This window comes from Fusarium oxysporum, chromosome XII, assembly GCF_013085055.1.
Source record: "Fusarium oxysporum Fo47 chromosome XII, complete sequence".
NCBI lineage: Eukaryota > Fungi > Ascomycota > Sordariomycetes > Hypocreales > Nectriaceae > Fusarium > Fusarium oxysporum.
In genome coordinates, this window is record NC_072851.1 from 384,638 (window position 1) to 402,426 (window position 17,789).

Genomic DNA, 17,789 nt, shown 5'->3' on the forward strand with positions numbered 1-17,789 from the left:
CCCATTAGCAGAGTCCTGTGCATTAGCCTTTAGCTTCCGGCGTAACGATTGGTGATATCACCGAAATAGGCAGCTAAAGACTTGGGGTTTGCATGAGACTAATGCTCCGCTGATGGTGGTATTCAACCAGATCATGTGGGGTTTCCTTCAGTGCAATGGTTTCCGGTGCTACCGTCTTAGATGGGTCTTGGATTAAGTGGTTCCAGAGAGGAGTGCGATTCCTACTTGGGCGTATATGAATGCGGCGGCAGGGAACTATAGTCTGGCGCTTACAGAACGGTGGCCTGAAGTAGAAGCGGAAAACGGTCTAATCTGATGTTTAAAAAATCAATTGCTATGCTATTCGTGCTAAGTCTAGAACGGCTAAATCCTGTAAACCTGATTGGACCTACTATTTATGTGATTCTTAGATCTGTTAGATTCTAGACAAGTTTCCCCGTTTCCTCTCCCATAGACAAGCTGATAAGGGGCGGATTAGTAGTTAGGACGGTGACGACTAGCGAATACCTGCTGTTGTATGTTTTTTGCCAGCATACACTATTTCTACCTTAAGTTATATCCCATTATTGCTTAAAAACTAATTTTCAACTGAGTTTAACGTTGAACCTTTGCCAGTTTGACGTACACGTTCTTCGGCGACCTCGTTAACGCGAGCATCTCATCGTCGGTCGCTAGCTCAGGCTTAATCGTCTCCAACTTGAACATCCAGAAGAACAGCGTGAGAAATATCCTTATCTCGATATATGCCAATTTCTTACCGAAACAGCCACGAGGTCCAAGTCCAAATGCTTGAGACGGTCTCTTCTGCGGATCAAACACCGTCTCTTCCTCACCTTCCCCATTAACAGTGGTCGTAAGCCACCTTTCGGGAACGAATTGTGCAAGGTCTTCTTCATCAAAAAGTTGAGTTCTTTCCATATGTGCTAAAACAGCCTCAGATCTCTTTTCCTGGTTGACTGGGATGCTGGGCATCATGACACCGGGGCCGTTGCCGAGGAAGCCAACTGTCGTTCCTTTCGGGATGAATCGACCGAGGATCTGGGTATCAGCGGTGGCTTGGCGAAGGGTGACTGGGGCGACGCGTGAGTGCCTTAGCATCTCTTCTATGACAGCGTCGAGGTATGGGATATGAGCTTTAAGAATCTCCTCCGTCGTTGGAACCCTGTTTTGCTTTACTGCTTCTGGATGTGCGTTTCGGATAGCTTCACGGAGAAGTGATTGTACGCGCTGGTTGGCAGTCAGGTACTTCATGCCCCATCGCAGAACAGCTGATGTCGTCTCATGTCCAGCTACCAAGTAGCCCATCAGCTTCAAACTGTTAGTCAAGTCTCACCATGTAGTAACAGTAACATACCTCGCTCATAATCGTTTGACTTCGATAATTGGGCTTGCGTCCTTCTTTCTCAGCGATGACATCCTCTCTAGCAAGCATATTATCCAGTGCACAGCGTTGAGGTTGTCCCGATTCTCTTCGTTCAATGCTCTTGGCAATCTCACGATCCCTCAATCTATCACGTCCCGCTCTTGCCCTTCGCATCTCTGACGAGAGATTACGGTAGAGGAAGTGATGGATAGTGGGAAGAGGCGATCTCATGGACAGACCGACACTGTCTGCAATAGTAGTGAAGCAGCTCTGTTCTTCGTCGATAGGAACGTCCTCGAACTCGAAGAGGTCATCTTGTCCACCTGATACGGTTCTCGCCTTGAGCTCTTCGAGCTGCCTGCTAACTTGCCCGTCTCCAGAGTCAATGCCAAAGGAGGCACCGAGGATAATATCGAGTGCTGAGTTGTGGATGTCCTGAGCTATGTCGAATGGCCGGCCGCCTGATAAGTCTAGTTTACGATCCCAAAGCTTGAGAAGACTACCGAACTTGTCGTGGATCTCCGGAGCCGAAGCCTATAGAAATCAGCAAACACTCCGTTGCATAGCATGTGTGTACTTACCTGCTGAAGAAAAGTCGGTGCCATCAAATCACGAATCAACTCCTTGTTCTTCTTGAACTTTGGATCCGAGGATTTCAGCGTGATATGATGACCCGGTACAACACCGTTGAACTGCTCCCATGTCACATCACTTCGGTCGAACTCCTTCAATCGACGCATACAAATATCCGAGGCCTCAAAGTAATCCGCTACAAAAACCCATGGTGCGCCGAAAGGTCTCATGAAGACCTGAACGATTGGCGATTGATGTCTCGCAGGTTGCTGCGCCCACCATTCTCGACGATTAGGAGCATCTCTGAACTCGGGGATGTCGCCCATGAAGGACTTGACTGCATTTTCGTTATATGGGATACCTGGGATTGGCTTTGGAAGAAGCCAGCGTCGGAGGAGGTACAGCGCACTGAGGATTGAGAAGCCTAAGGCTAAGGTGAAGTCTTTTGGAGCGCGCTCCGATAGCTCAATAAGACGTGACAACATGATGGCTGATTGCAGAAGCAAGCAAGGTTTACTGGGCGTAGTCGGTCTTTATAACACTTTGTCGATGGGACAATCGGTAAGAAGACAGCAAACTCTAATCTGGGAGGCATTTGCCGACCTTGCTGGGATCTCGCATGTGAATTGAGTGCGACCTTATTGGTTCGTCGCAGCATACTTCCGCAATCTTATTAGTGGAGGCGCAAGGCTTGCGGGGTTGTGAAATGTTATCTTTTAGCGCAAAGAAGACACCGGGGGTGATAATGGTATCTTCAGCTAGCTATTGGCTTTTATAGCAAACTCAGTTCGTTATTATAGATTGCTGGAGATTTTGCAACGGCGACACCAGTGAGAGTGTTACACCATGGTACCTTAAAGGATCCAATAGAAAGCGAAAAGAATGAGGAAAATATCTGTATCGGGAAATTCCTTCGAGATGGTTGTCGCCGTCTGAGGTAAGCGGAGTCAATCATTGACATCACATTGAGCGTTACTGCTTACCTGCGTCGCATGAGACGTCACACTATAGAGTTTGGGATCTTCCCGCTCATAACCTCCCACGGAGGCCGACTCCATGCCGACGTCGTATTTGAATCAACAGCGGAATGGCAATACGATGACCAGTACGCCCGATCATTTTAATCTGTTGAATCAGCAATAGAACCCTCTCTCTTATTAAATATCAATCTATGAGAGGGCATAGAGGCCAATCAGTAAAGAAACATGCTTTCATCCTGGTCATGAGAAGGATTGGCTTCCAGGTTGACTCAAAGGAGCGACGACAAAGCAAACCCTGCAGAAAGAAATTACATACAATACCAGAGAGATAAAGATTAGAAGAACGATGGCAAACTTAAATGCATCTGCTATGATAGCTTAAGCGGCGAGAAAACATGTAGCTGAACGAAAAGAAATCCATCAAGGTTCGACGGCGATATCTTGCCCATCCAAGTGGCCATAGAGTTTTCTTTTTCTGTGTATACACTTCGTGAGAACGATCACGGTGTTTGAGAGGTCGCCGAGCTTCTTCTTCTTCTGGGTTTGCGTCACTGACTTGACTCTCTGGTTCTTCTGGAGGGCTGTCTTTGTTTTGAGGTTGCTCGAGAGCAGATCTTCTCTCAGTGTTCTCCTGACGATTAACATCATTTTCGCTCTGATCAGCCAGCCTGTTCTCATGATCAGTCCTAGAAGCTACAGACTGCAGTGTCTCAGCTCTCGGTATCATAGTGCGACGATCACATGGATCATGGTAGTTTGACAGGCGGCCCCTTCACCTCTTGTCCCTACTGTCTGTGCCGAGCTGTCCTGTCCAGAAGCGTTCTGTTTGATGCACACTTCAAGCAGCTTTTCAAGCCTTTTTTTGTCGCTTGTTAGCTCTTGTATAGTTACCTCCAGTGCCCCAGAGTCTTTGCTTGTTTGGTCGGGTAACTCATCAAGCAGAATGCTCTCGTCATGCTGTTCTCCAGCTTGAACTGCAGCGTCGGTCATTACAATCCTCGGTTGCTGAGGAGGAACTGTCTGATGTTCTGACTCAATGCACTTGTTCTCCGTGTTTTGCAGCGAGATCTGATCCATAAAATCTGTTTGGGTAGCCACTGTTGCTATTCGCGGCGGCTCATCTTCGGTCTGCTGTGCAGCGTCGTTCATGGACCTTCCATGACCCATATTCCGTTTCTGGTAGTTCTCTATTTCCTGAGAGAGTCTGATAATTTCAGTCTCTAGCTGGCGTTTTTCTACACCGGCAATGTGTAGAGAGTTATCCATTCTGAGATTTTCCTTTGCAACGCGGTCCCATTGCTGGTTTACCCAGATGTAATTTTCCGGCGTAAACTCTTCGGGGTTAGCAGGTGTTGGTCGAACATCTGCCAAGGTGGAGGCGGCCTCTAACTTTTTTGATGCTTGCCGAGTTGCCTGGACTTTGAGAGCAGAATTTAATCGTTGCTCTAAGTGGTTGGCACGAGATTGAGCTTCGTCGCGGTCCTCGGAAACCTTCTTTAGTTGTACAGCGAGCTCAGCAAGCTGATCTTGGAGTTGGCAGCGCATTTCAATCTCTTCGGCCAATCGTAACCCCAGCGTTAGAACACCCTGCCCCGACGAAAAGCCTAACTCATATGCTTGGCCACTGTCACGTACATAGAACAAATGTTTCGGCAAACTGAATAGAGTTGAGAGACTTTGGGTTCCCTGAGATAGCTCAAGGTCTGGTTCCTTGAGCTTGCCATGAACATACGGGCTTGAGCCTTGGCTTACTGCCCCATCATTACAAGCTGGGGAACTCGACCTTGGTCTTTGATATTGGGAATTAGATAGTTGGTTACTTGATTTCCGCCTTACTTTAGTAGGCGGCTCCAAAGATAAAGGAGTCGTCGGTGATGGACTATGTCGTGAAGATGAAGAAGAATTTGGCCTCTTTGAAGAACTCCCAGACGAAGACTGAGAGCCTGGCCTTCTCGGTGGAGTGATATGTCGACTTCTTCCAGGCGGGCACCATTCTGGGCGCTTTTCTGAGGAGCCAGCGACAGCCATTTCAAATGAGAGACAGGATTATAACGGGCTTTCTTTTGCATGGTTAAAGGTACGAGGTTATTACTCTTATATCTTGCAGCAGCCTCAAAGAATCTCGTTGCGATCTCGATATGGCTGCGTTTGATTGGTACACACAATTGTATACGTAGAGCCTGATTATCTCAGTATTGGTGTGTTGCATATTTGGGGGCCTCAAAGTAGAGGGCGTTCATCAGCAGACTTGTCTGGGCAAATGATGGGCAACGCGTTCAGCCAACTACGTCTTACATGCATGATGCCATTCGGTTCGCGTTTTTGCCAACTGTAGACGCGACGGCTACAGCCTCACTTCTGATGCCGAAAGTGGCACACATTTGGGCCACAGACAGTTGTTGTGCCGCTTGCAGTTTGCAAAGCGAGCCAAAGTCCGACATATTCGCTCTTGTGTGACTTGAACCCCCCACGATGCGAGAGCCTGATTTCACAGTAGTCGGCAGCGGCGGTTGAACATTTCGGAATATCGGATTTACAGCCTGACAGCATACGGACTTTCGAGAGCGGAGAGTTCGGACATCGAGTTGCAGCGAAAGTGCATCTACTATTGTTCTCAACTTGCCACGTCAATTTGCAAGTGTCAGTCACGATGGTAAACAGTGGGAAGTGGTGTTGACGCTCAAGCTGGATAATTCCGGGTAGAAATCGTCTCTCTCTCCAAAGTTAGTCTGACTAGACTCCCTTGCTGCATGCCACGTTAACATGTATCAACTCAATTGACTCAATTGACTCAAGTGACTCAAGATGTTTACTTGTATTAATGAACACATGACAGCAGTATTATCTGATATTCCTGGTTTCCTAACGTCAACTCGAATAAGGCGAGGCTAGTTCGATTAAACAAACAAACTGCCGAAGGCAACGTTGCGCCCGGCTAAAATTCATAGAATAGCCAAAAGAATTCAAGAAAAACCTCATTTATCTGACGATCATCAATAAACAGCATGACTCTTAAGGTCCCCCACGGGGGACTATCACCTCCGGGGCTCCGGATCACAACTCCGAAATCCATCGCGACATACCCTGTACCACCGGCTGCCACTCCGATTGGCCCCCTTTCTTGGCGGTGAAGCACGGAGTTTCCGCAATCCTCGCCCAATGACGTACTTACGGGGCAGATCGGTTAATCACCGGCTCATTAGCTGTTCATGCATGCAACAAAGCTCAGGTAACGCGATGAACTGATAAATACGAGCAACAATACCTCCGCTTCTTCCAAGATGAGGATCTGTGAGGTAGTACCTGACATGATGTGGTCGACTAAACTCTTGTGTCTTGCGCTGCAAGTCACATCTTCGTTCTCTCTCCCCGCTGAGATTCCGCCTCCATCGCGTAAGATCCGCCTAATAAACTTACCCCTGATCACGCTAACCTTTGCAGCGCAAGGAACTGGCAAAGGAATTTGGAAAGATGCATACTCGAAAGCGCAGCAATTTGTGGATCGATTGACGCTTGAGGAAAAAGTTAATGTTACACGTGGTTTTGCGGCTGATAATGTTTGCGCTGGAAACACGGGTACGATCCCGCGCCTTGGATGGCCGGGTTTGTGTCTCCATGATGCGGGTAATGGAGTGAGAGCGACGGATTTTGTGAACTCGTATCCTTCTGCTTTGCATGTTGGGGCGAGTTGGGATAAGAATTTGACGTATCAGCGGGGGTATTATATGGGGAAGGAGTTCAAGGCCAAGGGAGGTCAGTACCAGCACGGAAATGACAGGTTTCGTGGGCTGATTATTTTTAGTGAATGTTCTCCTTGGACCAAATGTTGGACCGCTGGGAAGAACACCGCTTGGTGGACGAAACTGGGAGGGTTTCTCAGTTGATCCGTACCTAACCGGCCAACTCAGCGCAGAGTCCATTATCGGCCACCAAGACGCCGGAGTTATCGCCAATGTCAAAGTCAGTTACCACTCCCATCCATCAACACCACTAACAACCACAGCACTTCATCGCAAACGAGCAAGAAACATTCCGCCGTCCCTACTTTGGCATTGAAGCAGTATCCTCCAACATCGACGACAAGACCCTCCACGAATACTACCTCTGGCCGTTCGTCGACTCAGTAAGAGCAGGCGTCGCATCGGTAATGTGTTCATACAATCGAGTCAACGGAACATATGCCTGTGAGAACAGCAAGCTCATGAATGAGCTTCTCAAGACTGAGCTTGAGTTTGAGGGGTTTGTGTTGCTGGATTGGAATGCGCAGCATAATCTTGAGAGTGCGAATGCGGGATTGGATATGGTCATGCCGATGGGGGGATTCTGGGGGGAGAATTTGACGATGGCTGTTGAGAATGGGACTGTTAAGGAGGCTAGGGTTACGGATATGGCTACAAGGTATTTTTCCCTAAGCACTGGGTGGGCGGTCACTAACGAGGGTAGGATTTTGGCCGCGTGGTATCTCGTCGGTCAAGACATTGACTTTCCAACTCCCGGCATCGGAATGAAGAACCTCTCTCTTCCTCATGAACAAGTCGAAGCGCGCATCCCCGAATCACGACCAACTTTGCTCGAGGGCGCTATCGCAGGGCACGTACTCGTCAAGAACGAGAACAACACCCTCCCTTTTGCTCAAAAGCCCAAGATGATCTCTGTCTTTGGGTATGATGCCACCGTCGCCAAGACGAAGAACACAGATAATCTTTTTCAGCTGGGATACACGTCTTCGCCAGAGATGGGACAGGCTGTTCTTGGGACTGAAGAGCACTTTGATCAAGCGGCCAAGGGAGGGACTATTGTTTCGGGTGGTAGGGCAGCTGCTAATTCGCCGCCTTACATTAGCGATGTGAGTTTGCTCTCCGAGTGTTGAGAAACTACTAACGTTTCGTAGCCCCTCAGCGCAATCCAACAAAGAGCTGCAAAAGACGGAAGCTGGGTGAATTGGGATCTTTCATCCTCCAACCCCGACGTGAACGGCGCAACTGATGTCTGTCTCGTCTTCATCAACGCCATGGCAACAGAAGGCTGGGATCGCGATGGTCTCCACGACGATTTTAGCGACGCCCTGATCCTCAACGTCGCGTCGCAATGCGCCAACACGGTTGTTACAATCCACGCAGCAGGAATTCGTCTTGTTGATCAGTGGATCGAACATCCTAACATCACCGCGACTATAATCGCTCATCTTCCCGGCCAAGATAATGGCGAGGCGCTCGTAAAGCTTCTTTATGGTGAGGCAGATTTCTCAGGAAAGTTGCCGTATACGTTGGCGAAGAACGAGAGTGATTATACTCCTTACAAGCCCTGTGGGCTGGAGGAGGGGAGTAAGGATCCGCAGTGCGACTTTACTGAAGGAGTGTATTTGGACTACCGCTCTTTTGACGATCGGGATGTTGCGCCGAGATTTGAGTTTGGGTATGGGCTTAGCTACACTGAGTTCGAGTACTCTGACTTGGTAGTCAAGGTTCCTGAGACAAGTGCTTCAGCTACCGATGACGATCTCTGGAGTACTTTTGCCACTGTTCAAGCTACCGTCTCCAACATTGGAAAACGAGATGGCGAGGAGATTACTCAACTGTATGTTGCTATTCCGAATAGTCCACCCAAGCAACTCCGAGGTTTTGAAAAGGTCAAGATCAGCAAAGGAGAATCTGCTGAGATTCCATTCGAGCTCACAAGGCGTGATCTCAGCGTTTGGGACGTCGTCAAGCAGGATTGGACTCTTCAATCAGGCAACTACACCATTTTCGTCGGCTCCAGCAGCCGCGCCCTCCCCCTAACAGAATCCTTCACCATAGAAGTTTAAAAAGCGAATCTATAAACTTTTAATTACAAGATCATACAAGAATAAACGAGTTACTGTGCTCCCTCGTTACTGACATGCAACCCCACACACTGCTCAAGTATCAACCCCGGAACTCCAAACCGCGGTAGTAAAACCCTCGCTTTAGCAAGCTGCGTGGATAACCAAGCCTGATTCGTCTTGCTGAGTGCTACAGAGAGCGACCACATGAAACGATACACCTGGCGGGGGTCTTCTTCGAGGGCTTTTGTGGCGACGCTGAAGATGTAGGATAGGGAGGGCTCAGGCTTGAAGGGCGTTTCGTTGTAGGTGTCTAGGCTGGAGCAGAGGATCTGCAGGGCGTGGAAGTCGAGGGCAGCGGCGTAGACTGTCCACATGAGGCGTTTTCCGCCGGAGGAGGGTGTTTTCTTTGCTAGGAGGAGGATATCGGCGAATTCCTGTTGTCGTTAGTCGAATGTCAATGGTTATACTGGATGGGCTGTCGTACGTCACCGAAGCTTTCGACATGTCGCCAGAGTTTCTTCAGATCATCATATCCACCGTGCGTTGTTGACCGTGCTAGTCTGAGGAGCTCAAGCTTTGACCCTTGACATAGATGATACAAGCGAAGAGGGCGGTAGTTCTCCAAATCGTCGAGGAGTTCTGATATAGGATATTGTTCACCCCACATTTTGGGAAGAGCTGATCTGACACTGAGGAAGAGATGTTCATGTGAGATGTAGTCATGAGCATCACGCGATAGAAAGTCAAGACAGAACTGTCCGCTGTTCATGTTACCTGTTGCCGAGTCCGCGTCGAGGTATCTATGTCTGTCAGTACAGAACACTGGTGTTCCGGTCAGTGAACTTACAACGTATACAATAACATCGCCTGCGCAACACAAGGTAACTTCTTCTCAGTCGCCTGTCCATCATCCCGCAAATACGGCCTCAAGAACAACCGTATCCCATCAAGATGCAGCAACGACGCCCCCGTAGTCTCGGAATCACAAGCCTCATACCTCATGATCAGAAACCACATCGTAAACAACGCATCGATATCACAATCCTGCTCCGGCGTCTGACAAATACGATCCAGCAACGATGACAGATCCTTCAAAGCTTGCGTATAATGCACCGCGGCCGCAGCTCCAAGCCGACTCGCCCTCTCCGAAGCACCCGCCTCAAGAAGATCCCTCGCTCGTAGCTCCATATTCGCAACTGCGATAAAACTCCTCATCACGCCGGGATACACACTCGCGATATTCGCATAGATATACGAGAAACAACTCCACGGCCAGAGCTTTCCGTAACTCACCACCATAGTCGAATAAGGGATGTACGCAAAAGCCGCTCTGTCCTGCTCACTCAATTGCAGTGAATTCGCAAGCGGTATATGCGCCGCTGCTAAATGTGGCCGTGGAAAGTCATGGCCGCTCGCTGGTGAAACAGGACTTCCAGAGTCAAAACTCGCAGGCGATTCACTTGACGCCAGTAATCTCGGGCTTCCGTACGCAGGACTATCAACCCTCTTCCCCCTTGCACTAAGTGCCTGGCCTGGTTCAAGCCATTCACACTTATTAGGGCTGTTCTCACAGCGTTTACAAACAGGTCTTTGCTCATCACACTTGACTTTTCGAATACGACATGTCAAACACCCTTGAGAAATTATTTTGTCAGCAGCGATATCGGAAACAGTGTGGTGTTCCGGGCGTACCGTTTTTAGAACGCGCTTTTCGGCGATCTGCGATGGGGGAGGGCATGGCGAGCGGAGATATGACTCGGGAATACAGACGCGCTGTGCAGATAACATGGGATCGTATATGTTGTGTAATTGTGATGCAACGTGCAACTGAATCAGTTTTTTTTTTTTTTGGTTATCGTCAGGGTGTTAAAGTCTAGGCTGCGGGGAAGGATTGGGGTTGGGATTGGGGAGAAATTTGCGATGGTGATTGCATGGGGGACGTTTCCAAGGATGAGGAGATGTCGGGACGAGATGCCGATGAATTGAGTTTGTGTTAGTACGGAAATAGCTAGTCTTGATTATTATTTCCAAGGTCTTTGCAGCTCGCGTTTCATTGTCTACCCAGTCATATCACATCTATAACCGTATATCCGACTTCCATTTATCCAAGACCAGGTTCAGCAACCAAACGACATCACTATCTCTCCCTGCAACAGAAATCGACATTATCAAGGAAATCACCCGCTCATTAATACTCCCTGGGAAAATCTTGTCCTCAATCAGCCTCAACTGCGATAACACATCCCCAAGCTCCCATTGGACCCCTCGGCTAATTTAGCGGCCGTCGGTTTACGTTACCCGTCGGAAAACTGCCACACAGACCCCCTGAAGCTCCCCTGTAAGCAGCCACAAACTAACCGAAAATAGCCATATCGGGACACTTTCTGTCTCGCGGAGTTTCCTGATTCATGGAGCAAACGGGCGTCATGAAATTCAGCTTGGATTGTGTCATGACCCGCAGGAGCTAAGACGCAGCTTCTTATAAGCTGGCAAGGCCCGGGGTAGCTCATTTCCTGGGGTAAACTTTACGAGCAGAGCAAACATGTCTTCCAACGAGCAGCTTTATGAGAAGATCTCCAAGTCTGTCGCTCGTCATGAGCACGACTTGGCAGACATTTGCAAAAAGGTACATCACTCCCAATAGCTTTAGGGGATGTTGTCTAATGTCTTTAGATCCATGAAAACCCAGAGTTCAACTACAAAGAGTTCAAAGCCCACGACAACATCTGCGATCTTATGCACCGTCTCGGCTACAACGTCAAGCGGTCCGCCTACGGCATCCAAACCTCCTTCGAAGTCGAATCCGGCCAAAACGGCAAACTCATCGTCTTCAACGCAGAATACGACGCCCTTCCCGGTCTCGGCCACGCCTGCGGCCACAACCTCATCGCAACAAGCTCCATCGCCGCATTCATCGCCACCGCCGAGACAATACGCTCCCTCAACATTCCCGGCCGCGTTCGCCTCCTCGGCACACCAGCTGAAGAAGGCGGCGGTGGAAAGGTCCATCTTATCAAGGCTGGCGCTTACGAGGGTGTAGATGCTTGTTTGATGGCTCATCCGACGGGAAAGTTGTCGCCGCAGGGGGAGAAGAATATAGATGGTGTTTCGGCGGCGAGGTCGAGTGCGAGGAGGCAGATGAAGGTGGCGTTTACGGGGCAGAGTGCCCATGCGGGGAATACGCCCTGGCATGGGAAGAATGCCCTTGATGCGGTTGTTTCGTCGTATGTGAATATTTCGCTGCTGAGACAGCAGATTCAACCTACGGAGCGGATTCATGGCGTTATTCGGAACGGAGGTGCTGAACCAAATATTATTCCGGACTCGACGAATTTGGAGTATTATCTGAGAGCGGCGGGGGCTGATCAGATCAAGGAGCTTACGGGGAGGGTGGAGGCTTGTTTCAAGGCTGGGGCTATCGCTACGGGGTGCGAAGTCAAGTGCAGTTGTGAATCGTGAGTAATCCATTGAAGTTGGGAGGTTGTTCTAACGAGAAGCAGAGACCAAGATTACATGGAGCTTCGACCGAACCTGTCCATGTCGAACGAGTTTACAAAACACATGCAAGCCTTTGGACGAGATTACATCGGAGACGCAAACCAGCCACCAATGGGCGCATCAACAGACATGGGCAAGTCCACCACCTCCTCAACCCTCAGCTCGACTAACATTCTCAGGCAACGTCACATACTGCGTCCCAGGCATTCATCCCATGTTCGCCGTCGGAACACAAGACCCTATGATCCAGCCCCATACACCCAAGTTTGCAGAAGCAGCTGGAACAAGAGAAGCGTTTGAACGAGCTTTAGACTGTGCAAAGGGATTAGCAGCTACGGCTTGTGAGATGCTCCTTGAGTCTGAGTTGATGGATCAAGCGAGGGATGAATTTAAGAGGGATGTTGAGCCGATTGGTTATAGACTTTAGTTCGCCTAAATTATGAGATAATGAAGCCTTGGTTATACTGTTATGTCATCTTAATTGGAGTGGTTATCGAAGGGGCGAAGATATCGCGTAGTGATTCCCTTTCGAGTCATCCTTGATACAGCCCATGTGATAAGACCGCGTATGCATGTCTCTGACGCTGAAGATAATGCATCGTCATTATCTACGCCACGGAACCATGATGGGAACTATCGGCGTACCAACTGCCACCGCCCTCCGCATTCTTCCCAAAATGTCGGGTCCGTCTTCCAACGTTTACCGACTATCACTTAGCCGAGTTGACCAATCGGCAACGCCACAACCTAACTTTGCCGACTCAACCAATAACCACCCAGCGATATCCGAGCTGGAGAAACTAGCAGTACGGCTCTTTCAAACGGGTAGTGAAATAACTTCAACTTTTCAGACTTGAATGGTATCTCCCTCCTTGATCAAAACGTCAGTGCTGAGATAAAATCCCCAGACTTATCTGGAGTTTATGCGGGGGTGGAGACAAATTGGGAAGTAAGAGATAAAGCCACTTGGATCTAGACCCCCCTTGGGATATCTACTTAACTGGCTTCCAATCCTCCCTACTCATCATCAATCATCAACTTTTGTTCTTTATCCTCTTGTTTCAACACTTGCAAGATTTACTTCATAACTATGGCTTCAGATAGAGAAGACAAGATCAACGTCCCGGCTCAGGACCCTGATGTGAAGATGGGTGAGACGTTGAGCCTTCAGGGGTCGATGCAGGTTGCGGAAGAGGGTGTTGATAACCACTATAGAGGAAAGAAGGTTCTGAGAAGGATTGATCTTTGGTAAGTTATCCTTAGAAGCTGGAAATGATGAGTGCTAATATTGGCGTAAAGTCTTATGCCTCTTCTTCTTGTATCATACACACTGCAGTTCCTTGACAAACAGTCGCTCAACTTTGCTTCTATCATGGGCATCATCGACGACTTGGTCAGTATGCATCGATCGAGAGGTACTCAGCATTCACTGACATGAGCAGGACCTCGTTGGATCAAGATACAGCTGGTGCAGCAGTGCCTTCTACTTCGGCTACCTCGCCTTCAGCTACCCAGCATCATGGCTGATGGTCCGTCTGCCTCTAGGCAAATATCTCGCTGGATCAAGGTAAGTTCCCCCATCCATATTTCACAATGCTCCAACTAACGTATCGTAGTCTCGCCTGGGCCATCATCCTCTGCTGCCACGCCGCAGTCCAAACCTTCCCCGGTCTTCTCGTCGCTCGTTTCTTCCTTGGTGTAGCAGAAGCTTCCATCTCGCCTGGTTTCTCCCTCATCACTGGAATGTGGTACAAGCGAGAAGAACAGCCTTTCCGACACGGTATTTGGTTCTTGGGTAATGCCATCGCCACTTCATTTGGAGGTCTGTTGGCATATGGTATCGCTCATATTGGCGGTGCCCTTGCGGCTTGGAGAGTAAGTGGACCCAAACTGTGCTGAGTAACAACAGCTGACTCTTGTATTCAGTGGCTCTTCATCATCTTCGGTCTCATCACCCTCGTCTGGGCCATCGTCCTAGCCATCTTCCTCCCCGATACCCCCGACAACGCGCGCTTCCTCGATCAACAACAGCGCATCGATGCCGTCGATCGTATTCGAAGTAACCAAACAGGCATGAAGAACAACAGCTTCAAGTGGGAGCAAGTCCGCGAAGTCATCAAGGACCCCAATGTCCTCCTGTTGATGGTCTTTCAAATTGCTTTCAGCATCCCCAACGGTGCTCATACCACTGTAAGTGATCCTCGTCCGTGACTGTAGCAATAACCTAACAGTTTGTAGTTCAGCAGTCTTGTCATGGCAGGCTTCGGCTTCAGTCGTTTCCAGGTCTACCTTCTCAACATGCCCATGGGTGCTATCCTTGCTTTCTTCGCCCTCGGCTCAACATACCTTTGCAGTCGTTTCAGCGGCTACAGAACCATTATTGGCGCATGCCTCAGCTTGATCAGGTAAGCATCTCCGCCCTCATGAGACATCACCATCTAACTGTTACAGTTTGGCTGGCTCGCTTCTTGTTCGTTACGGTCCCAACCAAGGAAGCCAGCTCTTCGGCCTGTGGATCTTTGTCGCGTTCGCTGCTGGCTTCCCCATTTCTTTGTCCATGGTCGCTTCCAATGTCGCTGGCTTTACCAAGAAGAGTGTTGCCTCCGCGATGATGTTTATGGCATACACTACTGGTAACATCATCGGCCCTTTTCTGTTCTTTCCCCGCGAAGCCCCCGAATACTCGGTAAGTCAATCAGTCACCATGATCAAAGTCTCTACCTGGGATATTACTGACATCGTTGACTACAGAGCGGTTTCTTGGCGACTTCAATCTGCTTCGGCATTTCGACCGTTACCATGATTGTTCTCCGATTCGTGTTGATCGCTGAGAACAAGCGACGTGACAAGCTCCAGCAGACCAGCTCTGGTCTCCGAGATGAGACGGAGCATCTTGAGATCTCGGATGTTACTGACAGGAAGAACCTGAACTTCCGTTATGTTTACTAAGCATGGCAAGAAGATGAGAGGCGACAGTTCATCGGAGCCAGATAGTTATTATTCATAGTCCAAGCATTTGCAATTTATACAACAGTCATAGCTTCACACAATCTCCTTTTGAAGCAACATAAACATAAGCCTTTGCTCTATTTGTGGAGGCTCTCGACACTGCGGCTCATATAGTACAACTTTACCAACACTCCTCCAGCCCCAAGCGTCCATAGACTGAGGTGTCAATTCGGCAACACCTCCTTCAAACTTGAGGCCCCAGATACAGTTATTTCGCTTCGCACGTGGCAAGTCAAGGCTTACTGCATACACCTTGTCGGTATTGAGCTCCCAATGCGGCTATTAGACTCCGAGATGAACGTTCGGGGTAGTACAAACATCGTTATTTCTGACCGTGCTCCCCAAAACCCTCTGCCTATCCGAATGGTCAGATAGAAGCTAGTTCCCATCGGTTACACGTCTCAGACCTCTTTCGAGCTTTTAGACCGCTGGCCATATGACCGACCCTCGATGTCCTGCCTAATGACATTCGCAACGTCTGTAGATATAAGACAGGACGCACACATGCATCATGCCACCCTAAAATCGTCAAATCTTTGGTCTGTCATTTCATTAACAATTACTAAGTCACCATGAGAATCCACATCTTCACCGTTCATTTTCTGGCAGTCGCATCTAGTACCGCCTTTCTCATCACAGACAAAGGTGTCAGATGTCGCAGCGGTCCAACGACAAGCCACGCTATCCAGAGACAATTCACCAAAGGTACCGATGTAACCATCACTTGCCAGATAGAGGGCACCAACATTGAAGGCAACGCCCTCTGGGACAAGACGACATTCGGATGCTACGTCTCCGACTACTACGTCGCCACTGGATCGAGCGGATATGTGACTTTAAAGTTCCGTCGTGTAGAGCGCCCAAGTCGAATGCGGCGACTGTCAATCTCATCGCCAGCTTTGAGGGGTTCAGGCCCGATGATTGTAAGTCAAATATTTGGGATGATGGTTGCTTGGGATGAGACTGATAGTTTTAGATAACGATCCGATTGGTAATCCGACGGTTGGGTATGGTCATCTATGTGATGCGCCCCAGTGCAGTGAAGTCAAGTATCCAGTCCCACTTTCTGTCGCGAATGGAAAGAAACTGCTAGCAGACGACATGAAGGTTTGTTCTCATCGCTAACAAGGGGGCTCTTCATCACTAACCAAGCCCGCTTCTGCAGGAGTTCGAGGTCTGTATCACGGCCATGTTGAACAGCAAAGCAAGGCTCAACAGAAACCAGTATGGCGCACTCATCAGTTGGGCATCAACATGGGCTGCGGCAATGCTGAATCGTCAACTCTTATTGGACGTCTCAACAACGGGGAAGATCCCAATACTGTGATCTCGCAGGAAATTCCTCATTGGGTATATGCAAGTGGCCAAAGGCTTCCAGGTCTGGTTCGTCGGCGCAATGCCGAGATTGAGCTGGCGCAGAAGCCAACCCGTCGCAGAGCACTTCCAAAGAGGTGTTAACAGGGGCAATTCTCTCGACCTCTATTAAAGGCTTCGCAGTAGCCTGCTAGATGGTATGTGCGGTTGGGGAAATTTGAAGATGAGTTCATTAAGAGACTGAACATGATAGGATGGTCTAGGAGATGTATTTATGTCATAACTGATAGCGTATCTCGTATTGTCATGAAATCTCTCCAGAACTAAACTTTGAGCATGCATCATTCACCATCCCTTGCCCAATTGCAACCTGATAACTCTCCGACTTGGTAGCACACCACGGCATCAACATTCTATGAGCCTCAATCGTCACAATCCCATACAACTCCCAAGCCTCATCCCCAGGACTAGATGGCGTCGCCGTACTCGGCGTACTAACAGATTCCCCTGATGCTTCACTCGGCCTTGGCCTAACATACCATTGCGTCCAGCTAATTACCCCCGCGGGCGCATCAACCCTCGATACAATTCCATTCGGCACTCTCTGGAAGATAATCGGCCATTTTAAATCCCTCTGAACTCCCGGTCCAAGTCTCATTACCTCATAAGCTTGGTAACAACATAGACTTTGTCCTGGATCTGATGAGTCGAAGAAGCGGTCATTGGCGACAATTTCATAATCTAGATCTGACTTTTCCCAAGATCTCATGCCAGGATTGTGGCGTAGGACAGGTTCGTATGTCTGTACGTAGTCGAGAACAGCTTGGTGAGGAATATGGCGGGGTATTGGGACGTTGACGAAGCAGTGGTGCTGCGAGCGCATGCTCCCTTATATCGCCGCGAGCTAGAAGCTGTCAGACATGGTGGCGAATCCGCTGGTCCAGTAATCTTACGGCGAATGAGAACCCTGGTTGTCCCTTGATTAAATGAGGCTCAAGTACGGGTGCGACGGATCCAGTGTCTGAGAGTAAAGTGGCGTGTCTAGTGCTGGAGATTCTGTCATTTGGTTTGGCAATGGGAAGCATTGATGACTGTTCAGATTGATAACAGAAGAATGACGAAGTTATCGCCAAGATTCCAGTTTGGAGTCGGCCAAGGTCCTGAACACGAGCGGCACAACTCAAGCACGCTAGGTTTAGATTGACAGGTTTGTGGGGTCGCTATGGGGATCTGGCCAATCACCTCG

At 49.1% G+C, this 17,789-nt stretch overlaps 8 protein-coding genes across 8 annotated transcripts; 4 read left to right on the forward strand and 4 right to left on the reverse strand.

The window, feature by feature from the left end:
* Window positions 1–594: 594 nt before the first annotated feature.
* On the reverse strand, window positions 595–2,421 carry FOBCDRAFT_192903 (cytochrome P450; the record flags this gene model as incomplete). Its single annotated transcript, XM_031193284.2, has 3 exons — window positions 595–1,308; window positions 1,355–1,897; window positions 1,945–2,421. The coding sequence occupies 3 exons, from the start codon at window positions 2,419–2,421 to the stop codon at window positions 595–597; spliced, it is 1,734 nt and encodes a 577-aa protein (XP_031029905.2).
* Window positions 2,422–3,336: 915 nt separating this feature from the next.
* FOBCDRAFT_209064 (uncharacterized protein) lies at window positions 3,337–4,944 on the reverse strand (the record flags this gene model as incomplete). Its single annotated transcript, XM_059609263.1, has 2 exons — window positions 3,337–3,584; window positions 3,693–4,944. 2 exons carry the CDS (start codon window positions 4,942–4,944, stop codon window positions 3,337–3,339), a joined length of 1,500 nt encoding a protein of 499 aa, XP_059466345.1.
* A 1,283-nt stretch (window positions 4,945–6,227) lies between these two features.
* FOBCDRAFT_286725 (glycoside hydrolase superfamily) lies at window positions 6,228–8,713 on the forward strand (the record flags this gene model as incomplete). The annotated part of the gene is made up of 6 exons (XM_059611689.1): window positions 6,228–6,309; window positions 6,364–6,669; window positions 6,719–6,876; window positions 6,920–7,314; window positions 7,360–7,762; window positions 7,808–8,713. Coding segments are annotated over 6 exons (2,250 nt in total), but the record flags the coding sequence as incomplete, so codon positions are not given.
* On the reverse strand, window positions 8,711–10,565 carry FOBCDRAFT_324652 (uncharacterized protein). Its single transcript, XM_031193287.3, has 4 exons — window positions 10,415–10,565; window positions 9,570–10,356; window positions 9,207–9,522; window positions 8,711–9,156 (listed from the first exon to the last, which is right to left on the reverse strand). Exons 1-4 carry the CDS (start codon window positions 10,458–10,460, stop codon window positions 8,773–8,775), a joined length of 1,533 nt encoding a protein of 510 aa, XP_031029908.3. The 5' UTR covers window positions 10,461–10,565; the 3' UTR covers window positions 8,711–8,772.
* Window positions 10,566–11,115: 550 nt separating this feature from the next.
* On the forward strand, window positions 11,116–12,707 carry FOBCDRAFT_234074 (uncharacterized protein). The gene is made up of 4 exons (XM_059609952.1): window positions 11,116–11,348; window positions 11,396–12,177; window positions 12,223–12,353; window positions 12,400–12,707. Exons 1-4 carry the CDS (start codon window positions 11,265–11,267, stop codon window positions 12,645–12,647), a joined length of 1,245 nt encoding a protein of 414 aa, XP_059466347.1. The 5' UTR covers window positions 11,116–11,264; the 3' UTR covers window positions 12,648–12,707.
* A 568-nt stretch (window positions 12,708–13,275) lies between these two features.
* FOBCDRAFT_254370 (major facilitator superfamily domain-containing protein) lies at window positions 13,276–15,254 on the forward strand. Its single transcript, XM_031193289.3, has 8 exons — window positions 13,276–13,468; window positions 13,520–13,613; window positions 13,663–13,787; window positions 13,837–14,095; window positions 14,147–14,410; window positions 14,459–14,625; window positions 14,672–14,906; window positions 14,972–15,254. The coding sequence occupies exons 1-8, from the start codon at window positions 13,311–13,313 to the stop codon at window positions 15,167–15,169; spliced, it is 1,500 nt and encodes a 499-aa protein (XP_031029910.2). The 5' UTR covers window positions 13,276–13,310; the 3' UTR covers window positions 15,170–15,254.
* A 547-nt stretch (window positions 15,255–15,801) lies between these two features.
* FOBCDRAFT_245708 (lysozyme-like domain-containing protein) lies at window positions 15,802–16,687 on the forward strand (the record flags this gene model as incomplete). The annotated part of the gene is made up of 4 exons (XM_059610714.1): window positions 15,802–16,078; window positions 16,206–16,336; window positions 16,395–16,470; window positions 16,542–16,687. 4 exons carry the CDS (start codon window positions 15,802–15,804, stop codon window positions 16,685–16,687), a joined length of 630 nt encoding a protein of 209 aa, XP_059466348.1.
* A 110-nt stretch (window positions 16,688–16,797) lies between these two features.
* Window positions 16,798–17,703, reverse strand: FOBCDRAFT_234078 (uncharacterized protein). Its single transcript, XM_059609953.1, has 2 exons — window positions 17,497–17,703; window positions 16,798–17,447 (listed from the first exon to the last, which is right to left on the reverse strand). Exon 2 carries the CDS (start codon window positions 17,424–17,426, stop codon window positions 16,848–16,850), a length of 579 nt encoding a protein of 192 aa, XP_059468144.1. The 5' UTR covers window positions 17,427–17,447; window positions 17,497–17,703; the 3' UTR covers window positions 16,798–16,847.
* Between the last annotated feature and the right edge of the window lie 86 nt (window positions 17,704–17,789).